This window comes from Oncorhynchus clarkii, chromosome 20, assembly GCF_045791955.1.
Source record: "Oncorhynchus clarkii lewisi isolate Uvic-CL-2024 chromosome 20, UVic_Ocla_1.0, whole genome shotgun sequence".
Taxonomy (NCBI): Eukaryota; Metazoa; Chordata; class Actinopteri; order Salmoniformes; family Salmonidae; genus Oncorhynchus; species Oncorhynchus clarkii.
In genome coordinates, this window is record NC_092166.1 from 53,276,384 (window position 1) to 53,291,346 (window position 14,963).

General features: G+C 41.3%; 1 protein-coding gene across 1 annotated transcript in view; it reads right to left on the bottom strand.

Annotated features, from left to right (window-relative positions):
* LOC139377113 (SRC kinase signaling inhibitor 1-like) overlaps positions 1-14,963 on the bottom strand; it is a gene marked incomplete at its 3' end in the record, with an annotated part of 60,118 nt that overhangs the window by 20,300 nt on the left and 24,855 nt on the right. The window contains 2 exon segments of the mRNA XM_071120140.1: positions 2,238-2,439; positions 11,531-11,557. Coding sequence (XP_070976241.1) covers positions 2,238-2,439; positions 11,531-11,557 — 229 coding nt within the window.

Sequence of the window (14,963 nt, forward strand, 5' to 3'; positions counted from 1 at the left end):
CAATTGATTGGACATGATTTGGAAAGGCACACGCCGGTTCATATAAGGTCCGACAGTTGACAGCGCGTGTCAGAGCAAAAACCAAGCCATGAGGTCAAAGGTATTGTCCGTAGAGCTCCGAGACAGAATTGTGTCAAGGAACAGAAAAATGTCTACAGTATTGAAGGTCCCCAAGAACACAGTGGCCTCCATCATTCTTACATGGAAGAAGTTTGGAACCACCAAGACTCTTCCTAGAGCTGGCCAAACTGAGCAATCGGAGAAGAAGGGCCTTGGTCAGGGAGTTAACCAAGAACCCGATGGTCACTCTGACAAAGGTCCACAGTTCCTCTGGGAGAACCTTCCAGAAAGACATCCATCTCTGCAGCACTCCACCAATCAGGCCTTTATGGTAGAGTGGCAGACAGAAGCCAGTCATCAAAAAAAGGCAAATGACAGCCCGCTTGAAGTTTGCCAAAGGATTCTCTGGTCTGATATAACCAAGATTGAACTCCTTGGCCTGAATGCCAAGCGTCACGTCTGGAGGAAACCAGGCACCGTTCATCACCTGGTCAATACAATCCCTATTGTGAAGCATTTTGGTTGCAGCATCATGCTGTGGAAATGTTTTTCAGCAGGAGAGACTGGGAGACTAGTCAGGATCGAGGGAAAGATGAATGGAGCAAAGTACAGAGAGATCCTTGATGAAAACCTGCTCCAGAGCGTGCAGTACCTCAGACTGGGGCAAAAGTTCACCTTCAAACAAGACAACAAACCTAAGCACACAGCCAAGACAACGCTGGAATGGCTTCGGGGCAAATCTCAATGTCCTTGAGTGGCTCAGCCAGAGCCCGGACTTGAATCTGATCGAACATCTCTGGAGAGACCTGGAAATAGCTGTGCAGCGACACTCCTCATCCAACTTGACAAGAGTTTGAAAGGATCTCTAGAGAATAATGGGAGAAACTCCCCAAATAGAGGTGTGCCAAGGTTATAGCGTCATACCCAAGAAGACTTGAGGCTGTAATCACTGTCAAAGGTGCGCGAACAAAGTACTGAGTAAAGAGTACTTATGTAAATGTGATATTTATTTTTTATACCTTTTTATAAATCTGCAAACATTTCTAAAAAAACTGTTTTTGCTTTGTTATTATTGGGTATTGTTTGTAGATTGATTTAATCTATTTAGAATAAGGCATTAACGTAACGAAATGTGGAAAAGGTGAAGGGGTCTTAATACTTTTCGAATGCACTGTACCTACATTTACTGTAAAATATGGTGGTGGATCTTTGATGTTATGGGGCTATTTTGCTTCCACTGGTCCTGGTGCCCTTCTTAAGGCCAATGGCATTAAGAACTTTACCCAGTACAAGGACATTTTAGACAAAAACCTGGTTGCCTCTGCCAGGCTGAAACTTTGCTGCAAGTGGATCTTCCAGCAAGACAATAACCCCAAGCACATATCAAAATCCACAAATAAATGGCTAATTGACCGCAAAATCAACATTTTGCCAGTCTTCGGAATTGAATCACATTGAAAACCTGTGGTTTGAATTGAAGAGGGTAGTCCATAAGCGCAGGCGAAGGAGAACAAGGATCTGAAAAGATTCTGTATGGATGAATGTTCTAATATCCCTCCCAATGTGTTCTCCAATCAAGTCATAAAGTCTCAGGGCCATTATCCTCGCTAAGTGAGGTATTGAAAGGTGGTGAAAAGAGGGGTGACAATAACTTTTACCCTTATCTTTTAGATAAAAAAAACAATATTACTTGTTCAACAAAATATCTCTCTCTGAGCAATTATTATCAGTATCAAATAATATCATTCCCCAATTTTTCTGAGCATACAATACATACAATATATTTATACAAAATATACAACCGACTTTTATTTTATGCAGTACATTTTGCTCATCTTTGTCAAGGGTGACAATAATTTTGGACCCGATTGTTCACGCCAGCACTCACACACGACGGATCTTCTACACACAGGACAGAGGACAGAGATACTAATCTCACCTGTACGCCGGGGCTTTTTCAAAATGAATCTGTGACTCATTCGAAATAGAATCACGTACACATTTAGATCTGTAATTAGCCAAATATTGAGAATGTGATCCCGATGCCTCTTGTGAATATGAATAGAACTCCCTTGAGAGCTGGCGAATCTGCAACCACAAAGATGGCACAGATGGTTGCTACGACTGTGGTTGATATGACCGTGAAATGACCCTGATATGACCATGGTTGTTCGGACCTGGCGCGCGGAGCTTGGCCTGGCTGGATGAGCGTGCCAGGGGCAGGCTCTGGCGGAGGCGGTTCATGCGGTTGAACCCGAGGGGAACTTCGGCCTCAGACATGGTTTCCAGACTCTCAGCCGAGGCAAAGGATACTCTGCTGGCCTGGTCGGCTAGAGCCGGCTGGTTGGGGTTGGGCCGGATCACACGGGGGGTGCGGGCCTATGGGATAGAGGGAGAGACAGATTGATACGATCAAAACGGCAAAACAACGAAAACACAACAGCAAAGCCACACAGCAGCTGTTAAATCACCACACACAAAACAACACAACCACTGCAAAAAAAGACAACCACAAAAACACAGACAAGACAACAGAAGCACTGCAAGAAAGACAAACAATAACACGAGATAAAACCACCTGACACAACACAAGAATCCCAGACAGAGAGACAAAACAGCATAGCAGTTTCCTCAGGATGAGACAACTGCATAAAACACAACGACGCATCAGCCACCAAAACGGTTGCAAGAAACATATCTTACAAAGCTACCAGAAAATCTACTGAGGTGTATATAAATATCTATTATTAATGCTATGTAAATCAAGTGGTCTTGAGTGTTTAATGCCAGATTCACCAGTATCAACTCCACAGAGAGTTAGAGGAACCAAAAGAACACTAACGAACAAAGCTAAGGCTTCAGAATTCAGAACTTGTTCTCAACTAGCTTACCTGGTGAAATAAAGGTGAAATAAACTAAAAACTAAAAAAAGACTTGACCTGCCCAATTTTAACCACGGAGGGAAGATGAAGCTGTGAGGAAATACGAGGAAATGGACCTCTCGTTACAGCAGCACATTGCAGGAGTCGCTAGAGCAGGTTGTTTATAATGAATCCCTACGGACAGACATTTTCCAGCCCAAAGACTACACTAATGAGCTCTGACAGTTCTCTGTGAACACTGCTCACATTCACTTATGCATTTGTTGTCTTCCCAACCACCACAGTTGGGCTCACTTTGATTTGTTGTGCCAGCAATAGGCACACCCAAGCTGTACATGGGGGTATACTCACACATACACACGCAAATACATACAAACACACACATGCAAATGTGCGCACACACACACAAATACATGCACATACAGAAACACACACAGTAGGTGAAGATGGACACACACACACGCTTGCACACACAAACACACACTTCTGTCATGAATTGAGTAGGATGACAGGTTGCAAGTTGGTGCCCCTCATTTGTGTTGAGATGTATGGCATGTGTGTGAGCCAGAAGCAGTGCACCTTCTGCTTCTAACATCCCACAAGCATCAAGCTGTTGAGCAAAGAAGTTGGTGGCATGAGGGAATTACAAAGTTTGTGGTTAGTCAGCTGTAGAGAGGAAGTAGGGAGCAGGGGAGAAAGTGAGATGAGAGCGAGAGCGAGAGAGCGAGAGAGAGAGAGAGAGAGAGAGAGAGGGAGTGAGAGAGAGAGAGAGAGAGAGAGAGAGAGAGATAAGGGCAGAGGGAGGAAGCCTGAGACTGGGACTGGAAACATACAGCAAGGGAGAAGTGTGAGGAGCGAAGGCGAGAGACGGAGAGAGAGTTTGAATGTGTAGCAAATAAGCATGTGCAAGTGTTTATGCAGGTGTTTGTGTGCGAGCTCGTAAGAGCGCAATAGCCACTTGATGTTGAGCCCAAGTGAGGGAGACAAACAAACGAGAGGAAAAGGCGTAAAGCACAATATGGTGGTTGACTTCCGCTCCACGCTTTCCTAATTAGTTCTCATTTCAGTGTGAAAGCAGCAGCTGTGGAGAGGCTCAGAGGGCAGGCCTTCTCTCCAGGTGTTCCTGGGAACCAGAGGACAAGCTTGGCTGCACTCTGTATGCCCACGTTTTATTCCCGCCGCGTCTGTCTACATTACGAGCTGACATTTTCACTGGGATAATGGCCAGTAAACCTCTACACAACCCTCCTCTTCCACAACACAATCCGAGGGAGGAGAGGGGAGGAATCGGGGAGGAACACCTGGGAATGTGGTTTCAAAAGTGAAAATCTCAGGGGAAATACAAAAAATGTTTTGGGGGGGATGCCTGGAGATTTCACAGTAGTGAATTCCTCGAGAGCTTTTTTTCTCCCAATTTCACCCTTGCCCTCGACAATCATAAACAAGTTTCTACCTATACAATCAAACTTTGATATATACTGTAATAAAGGTCTCCTCCAATGAATAAATAACAACTGAGCCTGTCAGACCGTTATAAGTCAATTTGGTTGTCGGAAGCTGTTATGATCTGTTGTGACAGTGTTACGTCATTATGTCAACAGCCTTACGAAGCCATTATGACTGCTGGAGAAGAACTAGTGTGTCCTGTTACCCCATGACCTCATCTATGTCTTATAAGGCCATTCTGTCTAATGGATGGGCCTTGGTTTATGACAGTGCTTCTCTCTCCTGAATCCTGCTAAGGCTCTGTAATCTTCACTGGAGATGTCATGGGCTTTTATAAAGCCATTTCTTTTATTACTGAAAATACAAAGACTATTGTCACGACTTCTACCGAAGTCGTTGCCTCTCCTTGTTCGGGCGGTGCTCGGCGTTCGACGTCACCGGTCTTCTAGCCATCATTGATCCATTTTCATTTTCCATTGGTTTTGTCTTGTCTTCCCACACACATGTTTTCAATCTTATTAATTACCTGTTGTGTATTTAACCCTCTGTTTCCCCTCATGTCTTTGTCAGAGATTGTTTATTGTCAGTGTAGTGTTGTTTGTATAGGTGCGCGACGGGTCTTCGTACCCATATTTGTTTATGTTATTTTTCTATTTAGTGTTATGGAGCATGTTACTTGGACATTTATTAAAAGACTCCATTTTACACTCCGTTTGACTCTCCTGCGCCTGACTTCCCTACCCACCTATACACATATATCTGACAACTATATTGCATCAAATATCGTGCGGTCAGTGTTATCTGTGTCAATAAGAAGAAGTGTGCAGATGGATAACTCTTCCATTGTGAGGAGAAAATACCAAAACAATACAATCTATGACACTGGACAACCATATAAGCAGTATAACTGGAAATCAATCATTTGTCAAGTAACAGGCAACATGTTTACTGATAAGTTTAGGAGCGAGAAAGTGTCACTCATTTGCACAATAATTTCTTACCTCTATGTTCAGCATCTTGGTCCTTTATTGTGGGTCTCTGAATGACTATACTGTATGTCTCCAACTGTCAACTGTCTAAAACAATTTATTCACAATCCTCCTGTCTCTATCATTCACTTTACTGTGTCTCTACTGCCTCACGTCTCTACCAGAATGTCATCACGTTGGTATTATCTGTGCAGATGCTGCCTTAGTTATCTCTCTCTCTCTCTCTCTCTCTCTTTCTCTCTCTCCATCTCTCTCTCCTTCTCTCTCTCTCTCTCTGCTGTATAGTTACATTGCCCTTGGTCTGTTTGACCATCCTTAAATCCACTATATTACTGTTCCCCTAAGTCCTGTCTGTCTAAATGCCACTACCTCATCACAGATTTCTCACCACCGATTGGCTGACTTTGTCAAAGTGGATTTTCTCAGATCAATAAGCAATGTATGTGATGATTGACAAGGCAGCTGTGCACAGCTGTGCCACCCACGCCCCCTGAACCCCTTCCCCACCCCTGGTCCCCCCCCCCCCCCCCTGTGGAACTCGGGCAACCCCCTCCTATTTGATGGGCATTAGCACCATGCAGTCCTGGCATACCGTTCCAGTGAGCTCTGTAATTGGGGGATGAGTCCCATCTATACAACTACCTAAAAACGAATACCAAGGAGTCACTCAATGGACATCCTGATGCGGCAAATCCTAACGACAACTGAAGTCACATTTTCACATAGCCATGCGTTGATGTCAGTGGGAGACTAATTTAAAATTTGACTGAAGTGGGGATTCACCCCTAAGTTGCTTAACTGAAATGAATACAAAGAGCCTTGAAGAAGATGTTCATTGAAAAGCCATAGAAATAGTGTTGTAATGGACAATAAAGCAAAGTAGTGTATGCTTTGGATTTAGGCTAGTCTTTGACCTCAGTGTCCTTGGGCTATGAGCACAGGTTTGACCTGCACAATTGAATCATATGATGTACAATGCAGTGGTGTAAAGTACTTAAGTAAAAATAGGTTAAAGTACGACTGAGGTCCTTTCGTTCATGATTTTACTATTTTGATTTTTGACAACTTTTACGAAACTACATTCTTAAAGAATACATACATTTTCCCTGATAACCACTCCTTGTGCAAAAATTGTATACATAAAGACGATCTCTTCTCATATAACATTTATCTAATTACAGTTACATAACAAGATTTTTATTTTGCATCTCCAGTGTAAAAGAAGTCCTTAATAAGTTTTCATTCAATTATTAATTTAAGCACCAAACATTGTCTTTGTCTTGGCGGATCATAGTCAAGCACTTTGATAAGTGATTCTGACCACGTGCCACAGCATAAGGCAGTCACTAGGGGAAACATGGCAGCCGCTGGCATCCTAAGCCTTTTAGGGCTATAAAAAAACACCATTCAGGCCATTCTCTGAGATATCAGGGAAAAGTCATTTTCCACCCAATGTCATATCAAACATACAAACAGCCAAAGACAACAATAGTAGCTGTCCAAATGGTTTAGCTACTGAGCTAGCCATAGGACCACGAGTGTCATGGATGGTCCAGGGATTTAGTCTATGTGAAACAGCGTTTTTGTTGTTGCTATTGCTATTGGTTTGTTTGCTTGTTTGTTTGTTTGTTTGTGTGTGTGTGTGTGTGTGTGTGTGTGTGTGTGTGTGTGTGTGTGTGTGTGTGTGTGTGTGTGTGTGTGTGTGTGAGAGAGAGAGAGAGAGAGAGAGAGAGAGAGAGTGTGTGTATGTGTGTGTGTTCAACTGTGCTTCTTTGCTAACCCAGCTATTACATAACGTCCTGAGAACGTTTCCTTGTTAGTGCTTGGTGGGAGCATGGTTGTCCTATGTTTATTTTGCATACATCCTCTCACAACTTTCTGTGAATAGTGCAGGATAGTTTCTTGGCATTGGAACATTCTCAGCACATTTACGGAACTTGTCAAGAAATCGTAAATATTTTGGTATGTCTTTACTTTAACAGAACATTTCCTAAAAGTTCAAACATGGTTACATTTAATTTAAATGTTGGTAATCTTCTAGCAACATTCTCCAATTGTTTTGACATTTGGAATGTTCTCAAATTGTTCCAAGAACGTTACGAAACAATGTTCTTCTGTAGGAATTCCAGGACTTCGGCAAAATGTTACCTACAGGTTTCCTCATGGTTCTATTAAAAGTAATGTTCTCAAATTGTTCTGAAAACGTTACGAAAAAACCCACTAATCGGCCACACCTGATCTTAATGAGTGCTTGTTTCCTTTGAAATGGAGTCTGTTAGACTAAAATGAACAGCTTTGTATGTGTAAAAAAAACATGGCGTGCTGACTCCATCCTGGTGGCGCAGTGGACGAATTTCATGGATTGAGAACAGAAGATTATAGGTTTGAATCTCACTGATGCCGTTTCACAATAAAAAATAAATGCCTAAGGGAATTCATTTTCATGTGTCCTATTTGTGCTTGGATTTTTTTTTTATGTGTCCAAAATAAGCTAGCAATGCTATTAACAGTCCAGTCTTATTGAAACATAGAGTGAAAGTTTAAGGAAGTTATTAAAAAAACTCAAAATATCCTATTATTTCCATTCTCAGAGCTTTAATAAAAACCTATCAAGAAAACTTTAAAGGGACCAGAGTAAAACGTTCTCAGAACCTCCCTGCAACCTAAAAATACACTTTCCCAGAACAGGCAACACTTTCATGTGTTCTCAGAACATTTAAAAATGTTCCGTTTTACCGGTCAGGGAATGTATGACTTTGTTCCCACAACCAATGTGAAACCAAAAACATATGTTCCCACAACTTCCAAGGAACCAAATGTGCTAGCTTGGAAAGCCACTTACAGAATACCTAACAATAGCTCCTGCATTGAATCCATTTTCTTTGGTGAACAGCTCTGGATGAAAGGAGTCGAGCTCAAGGAATCCATGTACTTTAGGACACATGATTACTTCCCCTGGATCTGATGAATGACTCATTGTACATGTGAATACAGATAGTGTCACTGAATAGGAGCCTTTATGTGGTTCTAAGCTTATGTTATTCCCTTTGTAGTGCACTACTTTTGACCAGGGCCCATAGGACTCTGGTCAAAAGGAATGCACTACCTAGGGAATAGGGTGCCATTTGGAATGCACATCAACTATAGTATATAGACTTCCTAGCCTGATTCAGCAGTAAGGTTGAGGAGAGGAGACAATGGACTCAGATTATTTCCCCGCTCCAGACAGACAGAGGCCTATGAGGTGCAGACGACGGTACTAACGTTTCTATTAGCGAGGCTTAGATTTGCAAAGAGGGAGGCAATTATACAGTCCTCCATTCCTCTGTTGCTGCCTAGCAGTCTTCGCAGTCAAGAGGTGGAGAGAGGGCACTGCAAGCATTTGAATGCACGGCAGGGCCTTCCCTATGGAGAGTAGTTTAAACAGACGGACAGACAATCCCACCGTCTTGTTGGAGCATGTGGGAGAATTTGAGTAGGAGATTTATTTTCCAGGTGTTGATGTGTGTGTGTATTTACAGTATGGGTCCATCCACGCCCTTCCATGTGAATGTAGGCATGTTTGTATGATAATCCGCAGGGTGTGTGTGTTTGCGTGTGCACATGCTCATGTGGAGTGTAAGCAAGCCAATGAAACATCAAAAGAGACCAGCATGGGAATGTTACAAACACACACATCAACACACATTGAGACACAAACACACACACAGACACACACAGCGAGCGAAGAGCACCGCTGCAGAATAGTGAGAGCAGAGCAGAGCAGCAGACTACCCGACTCCCTGAGAGGAAGGGAAGACGAGTGATAACCAATCCCGTTAGAGCTGGGAGCCAACAGCAAACATGGGATTCAATAAAGCTAGTGTGTGTGACATTGAACGAGATAAGAGGGAAATAGACTGCTGGCATATGAGGAAACCACCAGCTATGTAATTGTGAGGGATGTATTGTATGACATGCAAGTTGATAAAGCAGGGATTGTAAATCCAAATAGGAAATGCGCATTTGTGACTAAATTATGAAATATTCTGTACATTTACAATGGAAATACAGTGGAGAGATTGTTACGCTAATGGAATGTGTGTAGAAGGCTTCTGTGTAGATGCTACACAGATACCTGACAGTACCATCACTGTAAACTTTTGTTGGTCATCCATTCATTCTGAAACCATCAACTCGGCCCTTCTGGCAAATGTAGAAACTTGTAGTAGGAAAAACATAGGCTTCAAACATCCTGCCATCCCTTGTTCTTTCCTCTCTTCTCCTCTCCTGCTTTGTTCTTTTGTCAGCAACACACAGTAGTCAGATCTCTGTCATGGGGAATTATTCATATGTGACCTGTTTCAAGAAGCTAGGCATATGTCACACGTCACTACTTCACAGGATAGGCATTTGAACGTAATGTGTTTTCATTTATTTATTTTTTTATCAAAATGCGTTGTTGGGCAGAAATGCCTACTGGAACACGTGAACTTTCATGTGCCTTAACACATTTTGTCAGAAAGTTGTTTTCATTGCAAGTTAAGCTAGCTAGCAAACGTTAGCTTGCTGGCTCGCTAGCTAATGTTACGTGTATGATCTGTGTAGTAATATTATAAGTATCTCGGAAAGCCATTTGCATTGATAGTTATAGCTTAATGTTAGCTAGATAGCTAACATTGAACCTAGTTGGTTAGCTTTAGCTACATGCAGATTCATACTACAGCTATGGGTTGGAATTATAGTTCACTGTTTAGCTAGCTAGCTAGCTAGTTACATGTCTAAACAAAAGACTCCACTTCACCAGATGATTACATGACCCGTCAAGTTAGCCAGGTGTGTCTGGGGGTGATTACGGCCATCTGTTGTATTTCAATAACGACCCATCTATAGCATTTCTTTCACATGACCCATCAATTTAGACAGATGTGGCTGGGTAAGCATCATCTATTTATTATAAAATATTTTATCTGAACACTTTCTATTTTTGATATTGCTATACTATGCAACTTTGCAAGTAACTATTTCACTGTACAGTTTACACCTTCTGTATCTTGTGCCACTTAGATTTCCTTTAAAAGAGTGTGTGTCTACCAGAGATGGTAATGTGAAGAACAAGATAAAGTGTATTTTTACCTGGAGTTTTTCCTTATTGTAGGCTACTACTTCCACCACTTTTAGTCTTGACATTTTTGGTTGTTTACTACACTACTTCACTCACTCTGTTTAGCACATGGCCTCACATGTGAGGGTGTGAACAATGCTGAATAGGTAGTTATCCAGTAGGTGTACCAAAACATTCAAGGGCCATTTTCTCAAAAGTGGGGCTACAAGTTGATCAACTTTCAAAGCAGAATCACTTTCCCATTGTTCATCAACTGCAGTGTATGATATACCATTTTGTAGCTCTTAGTCTATACTTTTATCCAATGTAAAAAAACTCAATTTAAAATGTTGCTACATAAGACCGAATTGAGGCGGTTGGTCACATATGTACTGTAGCGTCACTTGCCCCCACCATATGATAGGGCCTTATCTGATGAGGCAACAGAATCAGTAGCCCTTCCAATCCGCATGATCTGTATCAGCTTTACATAGTGACATTCCAGAATATGGGGGAAGCAATACAAAGTGCCCACCTGGGTGATGCACGGCAGCCATATTGGGCCAGAATGCGATTTGTGTCCACTAAGAGTACCTAAACCTTGTAGACAGAACTGTTCTACAGCCATGGTGATTTATAAGCAATGGAATGTAACCCCAAAATTTTGCAAATCAGGCAAATGATTTACATATATTTTTATATAAAATATTACATATTGATTAGGGTTATTCAAGGATGTCTGCTTTTATAATTCTCTTTGGCCCAAATCCTAACTTGAGTTCCAGGCACAAGTTACTTTTCGCACAAATCTCCCATCGACATCAATGCATGATTTGCGAGATGAGCAATTTCAGCAAATGAATATCAAGTTAGGATTTGGCCCTTTATGAGGGACCCAAAACACAGCAGCAGATGTACTCCAACACCAGTCATACGTCTCAGTAGTGTGTGCCAACACTACAACACTCACATTGAGGTAAGAGAAGCACAAAGATGCACACACAGATTATCCCATTCTAGACCAATCCACAGAGACAGAGACATAGATTCACACTAAAACACGAACTGACCTTGAAACTCCAGTAGTTTGGCTGTTGCTAGGGGGAGAGAGAGAGAGAGAGAGAGAGAGAGAGAGAGAGAGAGAGAGAGAGAGAGAGAGAGAGAGAGAGAGAAAGAAAGAAAGAAAGAAAGAAAGAAAGAAAGAAAGAAAGAAAGAAAGAAAGAAAGAAAGAAAGAAAGAAAGAAAGAAAGAAAAAAGAGAGTTAGATATGTTTCCATCCATTAAGCTGGACAACAGTTTGTCAGAGAGAGAGTTGGATGGGGAGAAATGTGTGAGATGGAGGAAAGGGCGGAGTGAGTGAGAAAGATCCATCTATCCGCTGCCAGTCAGACGTTTCAGAGATAACGCAGCTGTGACAAATAAAGTTGGGAAGGTTTGAAAGTATACTTTATCGATGTAGAGAGAGGGAGAAGTTTAAGTCTTTCTGAAGACTAAAAAAGGAGAGGTATAAAATATCTTCATATTTTTCTCTCCATCAGATCCAGTTCGAAAGTGAGGGGCTAATTATTGTGATGATAGCGCAGATTCATTTCCAATGTCCTTCAGTGCCATCATAATAGCCTTTTAATTGCTTGTAATTGCTTCCGAACAATTAATCAAATGTTTACCAGACACTACACCAGACACCCATACCGATAATACACCCACACCAGCTAGCTAGCAATTCATCTGACTGCCTACCATTCACACAATTAGCTGGCTCAAATTCAGGAGCGGATTAAAGTAATACACAGACACTGGATTGAAGAAGCTTGGCTTTTTAAGGGAATTTGGGCAGCCTCCAACACAGAGGGCAAAGTTCATCGAATCTATTAGTATGTATTTGGCTATTGTAACTGTGTGTAGAGTACTTGAGTCACAGTGTCAATGGTAGGCTATAACCATGAAACTCTCACAACATTATGTAGGCCTTGTGCCAGGGTGTCAAGTACACTATACTTTTTTGGTTAGTCTAAATTGGGGATGATAGCTGGCTAGTTTATCACTAATCTAAACAACTGGGTCATTCTTGAATTGCAGTGGCATTTGGGCATGGCATTTGAGGAAAAAGTTAACTTTTGGGGGGGGGGGGGGGATATGTCTTTTCATCAACTAATATGGCAGCTTAATGACTTTAAATAATTTTTACCATTATGATAACACCGTGCCCACCAGTAGGATTAGTAACACCAATTACGCTAACACCAAAGATACATTTGAGGTCATTTAGGATTTTCTAAAGTGGCAATCATGGCCAAATACCAACCAAATCTCGCTTAGGGCCCCCAAAAGGCTAGAGCCGGCCCTGAATTGGCTAATACTTTTCTTAGTCGGGATCTGAGTTTAAGTGAGGTTCGAAGGGAAGTCTTAAGAAAGTTGAAGCTCATTTACTGCATTTCTATACAATGTTAAAACACTAGAATGCAATTTGGAGAACAGCAAAAACGAGCAAAAATTATCCCAGCCATTATCACATTGGTTGTTGTAGCTTCATTCACCTCAGTCAATCTACAAACACATAGCCTATTAGCTATACAATTAGCCACTACACATTAACTCACATTAACGCAGCGGTGGGATTAAAAAGTATTTTATTAACAAAAAATAAACAAATACGTGTGCGTTACATTAAACATATTTTTGTGCAGTTTCAAAAGCTAATTTCCTGCAATTCTACACATGACTTATGCCATGTTAATATGATATCTGAGTGAGAGTGACTAACAAAATCAAGTGGGACCCCCTAGAAGTCAGGGCCCCTGGGCACGTTCCCTGCGTGCCCGGGTGTAATTCGGCCATGGTTACTAGGTTTAGATACTGTAGCTGGCTAGACTAACTAACTACACTAATTTACCAAGTGACATACTGTATAATAACAGGAAAACTGCTGATGTAAAACCAAGTTTCAAAAATTGCATCTTGTGTATTCTACAGTAAGTTGAGACCCCTCCCCCGATAACAGTTTGCCACTGGAAGGAATGGTCGAAGTCCTTCCATATCTTTGTAATAAGTGATTCAAGGTAATAGCACAAATTACATAAAGCATAGGGACAAATATTACATTCTATTTCAATAGCCTTTTTTGTTTTCATTGATATTTACAATATACAGTATGAAATACTATGTTTTCATTCTAGCTTTCAAAATAATAGATAAATATCCCTAAATGCCAAAAACATGTCACTACAACTGTACTCATCATTACTCGGTTAAGCCAATATGCTTGCCTTAAACAATGCATATACTTAAAGTTTTGCAGTATAAAGGACTTGCATTATGATTTGTGATTAAATAAACAGTTCAATATGAAAGGGAGAAAGTTAAAAACTGGGTGGTTCGAGCCCTGAATGCTGGTTGGTTGACAGCCATGGTATATCAGACCGTATACCACGGATATGACAAATCATTTATTTTTACTGCTCTAATTACGTTGGTAACCAGTTTATAATAGCAATAAGGCACCTCGATGCTTTGTGCCTAAGAAGAGCCCTTAGCCATATTATATTGGCCATATATCACCCCCCCCCCCATGCCATATTGCTTAAATATACCAAGGCTTTCAGCCAATCAGCATTGAGGGCTCGAACTACCCAATTTATAAAGGTGAATAATGCAAGCTCTAGAATGCTGTTCAACCCCAATCAGAAACGAGTATTCAACAATGCCTTGTATATGTAACTATTTGTCAAGTGTTTTTCATGGCGACGGAAGCAAACACCACCGCAATTCAAGAATGACCCTGCTACATTCACATATATCATACTCAGGGTTGGGGAGTAACGGATTACATGTGGACCCGTTACATGTAATGGATAACCAAAAACACTGTAACCGTAACCCGTTACATTACCAGCTAAAATATTATAATCGGTTTAAAGATACTTTAAAAAAAAAACTAGATGATTACTTGTAGGATTACTTTTAAATTCAGAAAATTGGACACCTTTCTGTTTTCTCAATGACATTGAAATCATCATTGCAAGTTTAAGTTTGCTCCTCCTGAGCGAGTCTGACCACAAGTCAGAGACCACTATGACACCAAATGCGTTTGATGGATCGCGGGAAAAGGGCAGGAATAGGCTTTTGTATGCTACATTCCAAGCTACACTGAGTGTACAAAACATGTTTCCATGACATAGACTGACCAGGTGAAAGCTATGGTCCCTTATTGATTTTACTTGTTAAATCCACTTCAATCAGTGTAGATTTAGGAGGAAACAGGTTAAAGAAGGATTTTAAAGCCTTGAGACAATTGAGGCATGGATTATGTATGTGTGCCATTCAGAGTGTGAGTGGGCCAGACAAAATATTCAACGGGGTATGGTAGTATGTGCCACGCGCACCGGTTTGTGTCTTTCTTCATAATGCATTTGTATACATTACACAAACTACAATTTGTTGGGGCTAATGTTAGCTAAGCTAGGGGTTAACATTAGGGTTAGGGGTTAAGGTTAGGGTATGGT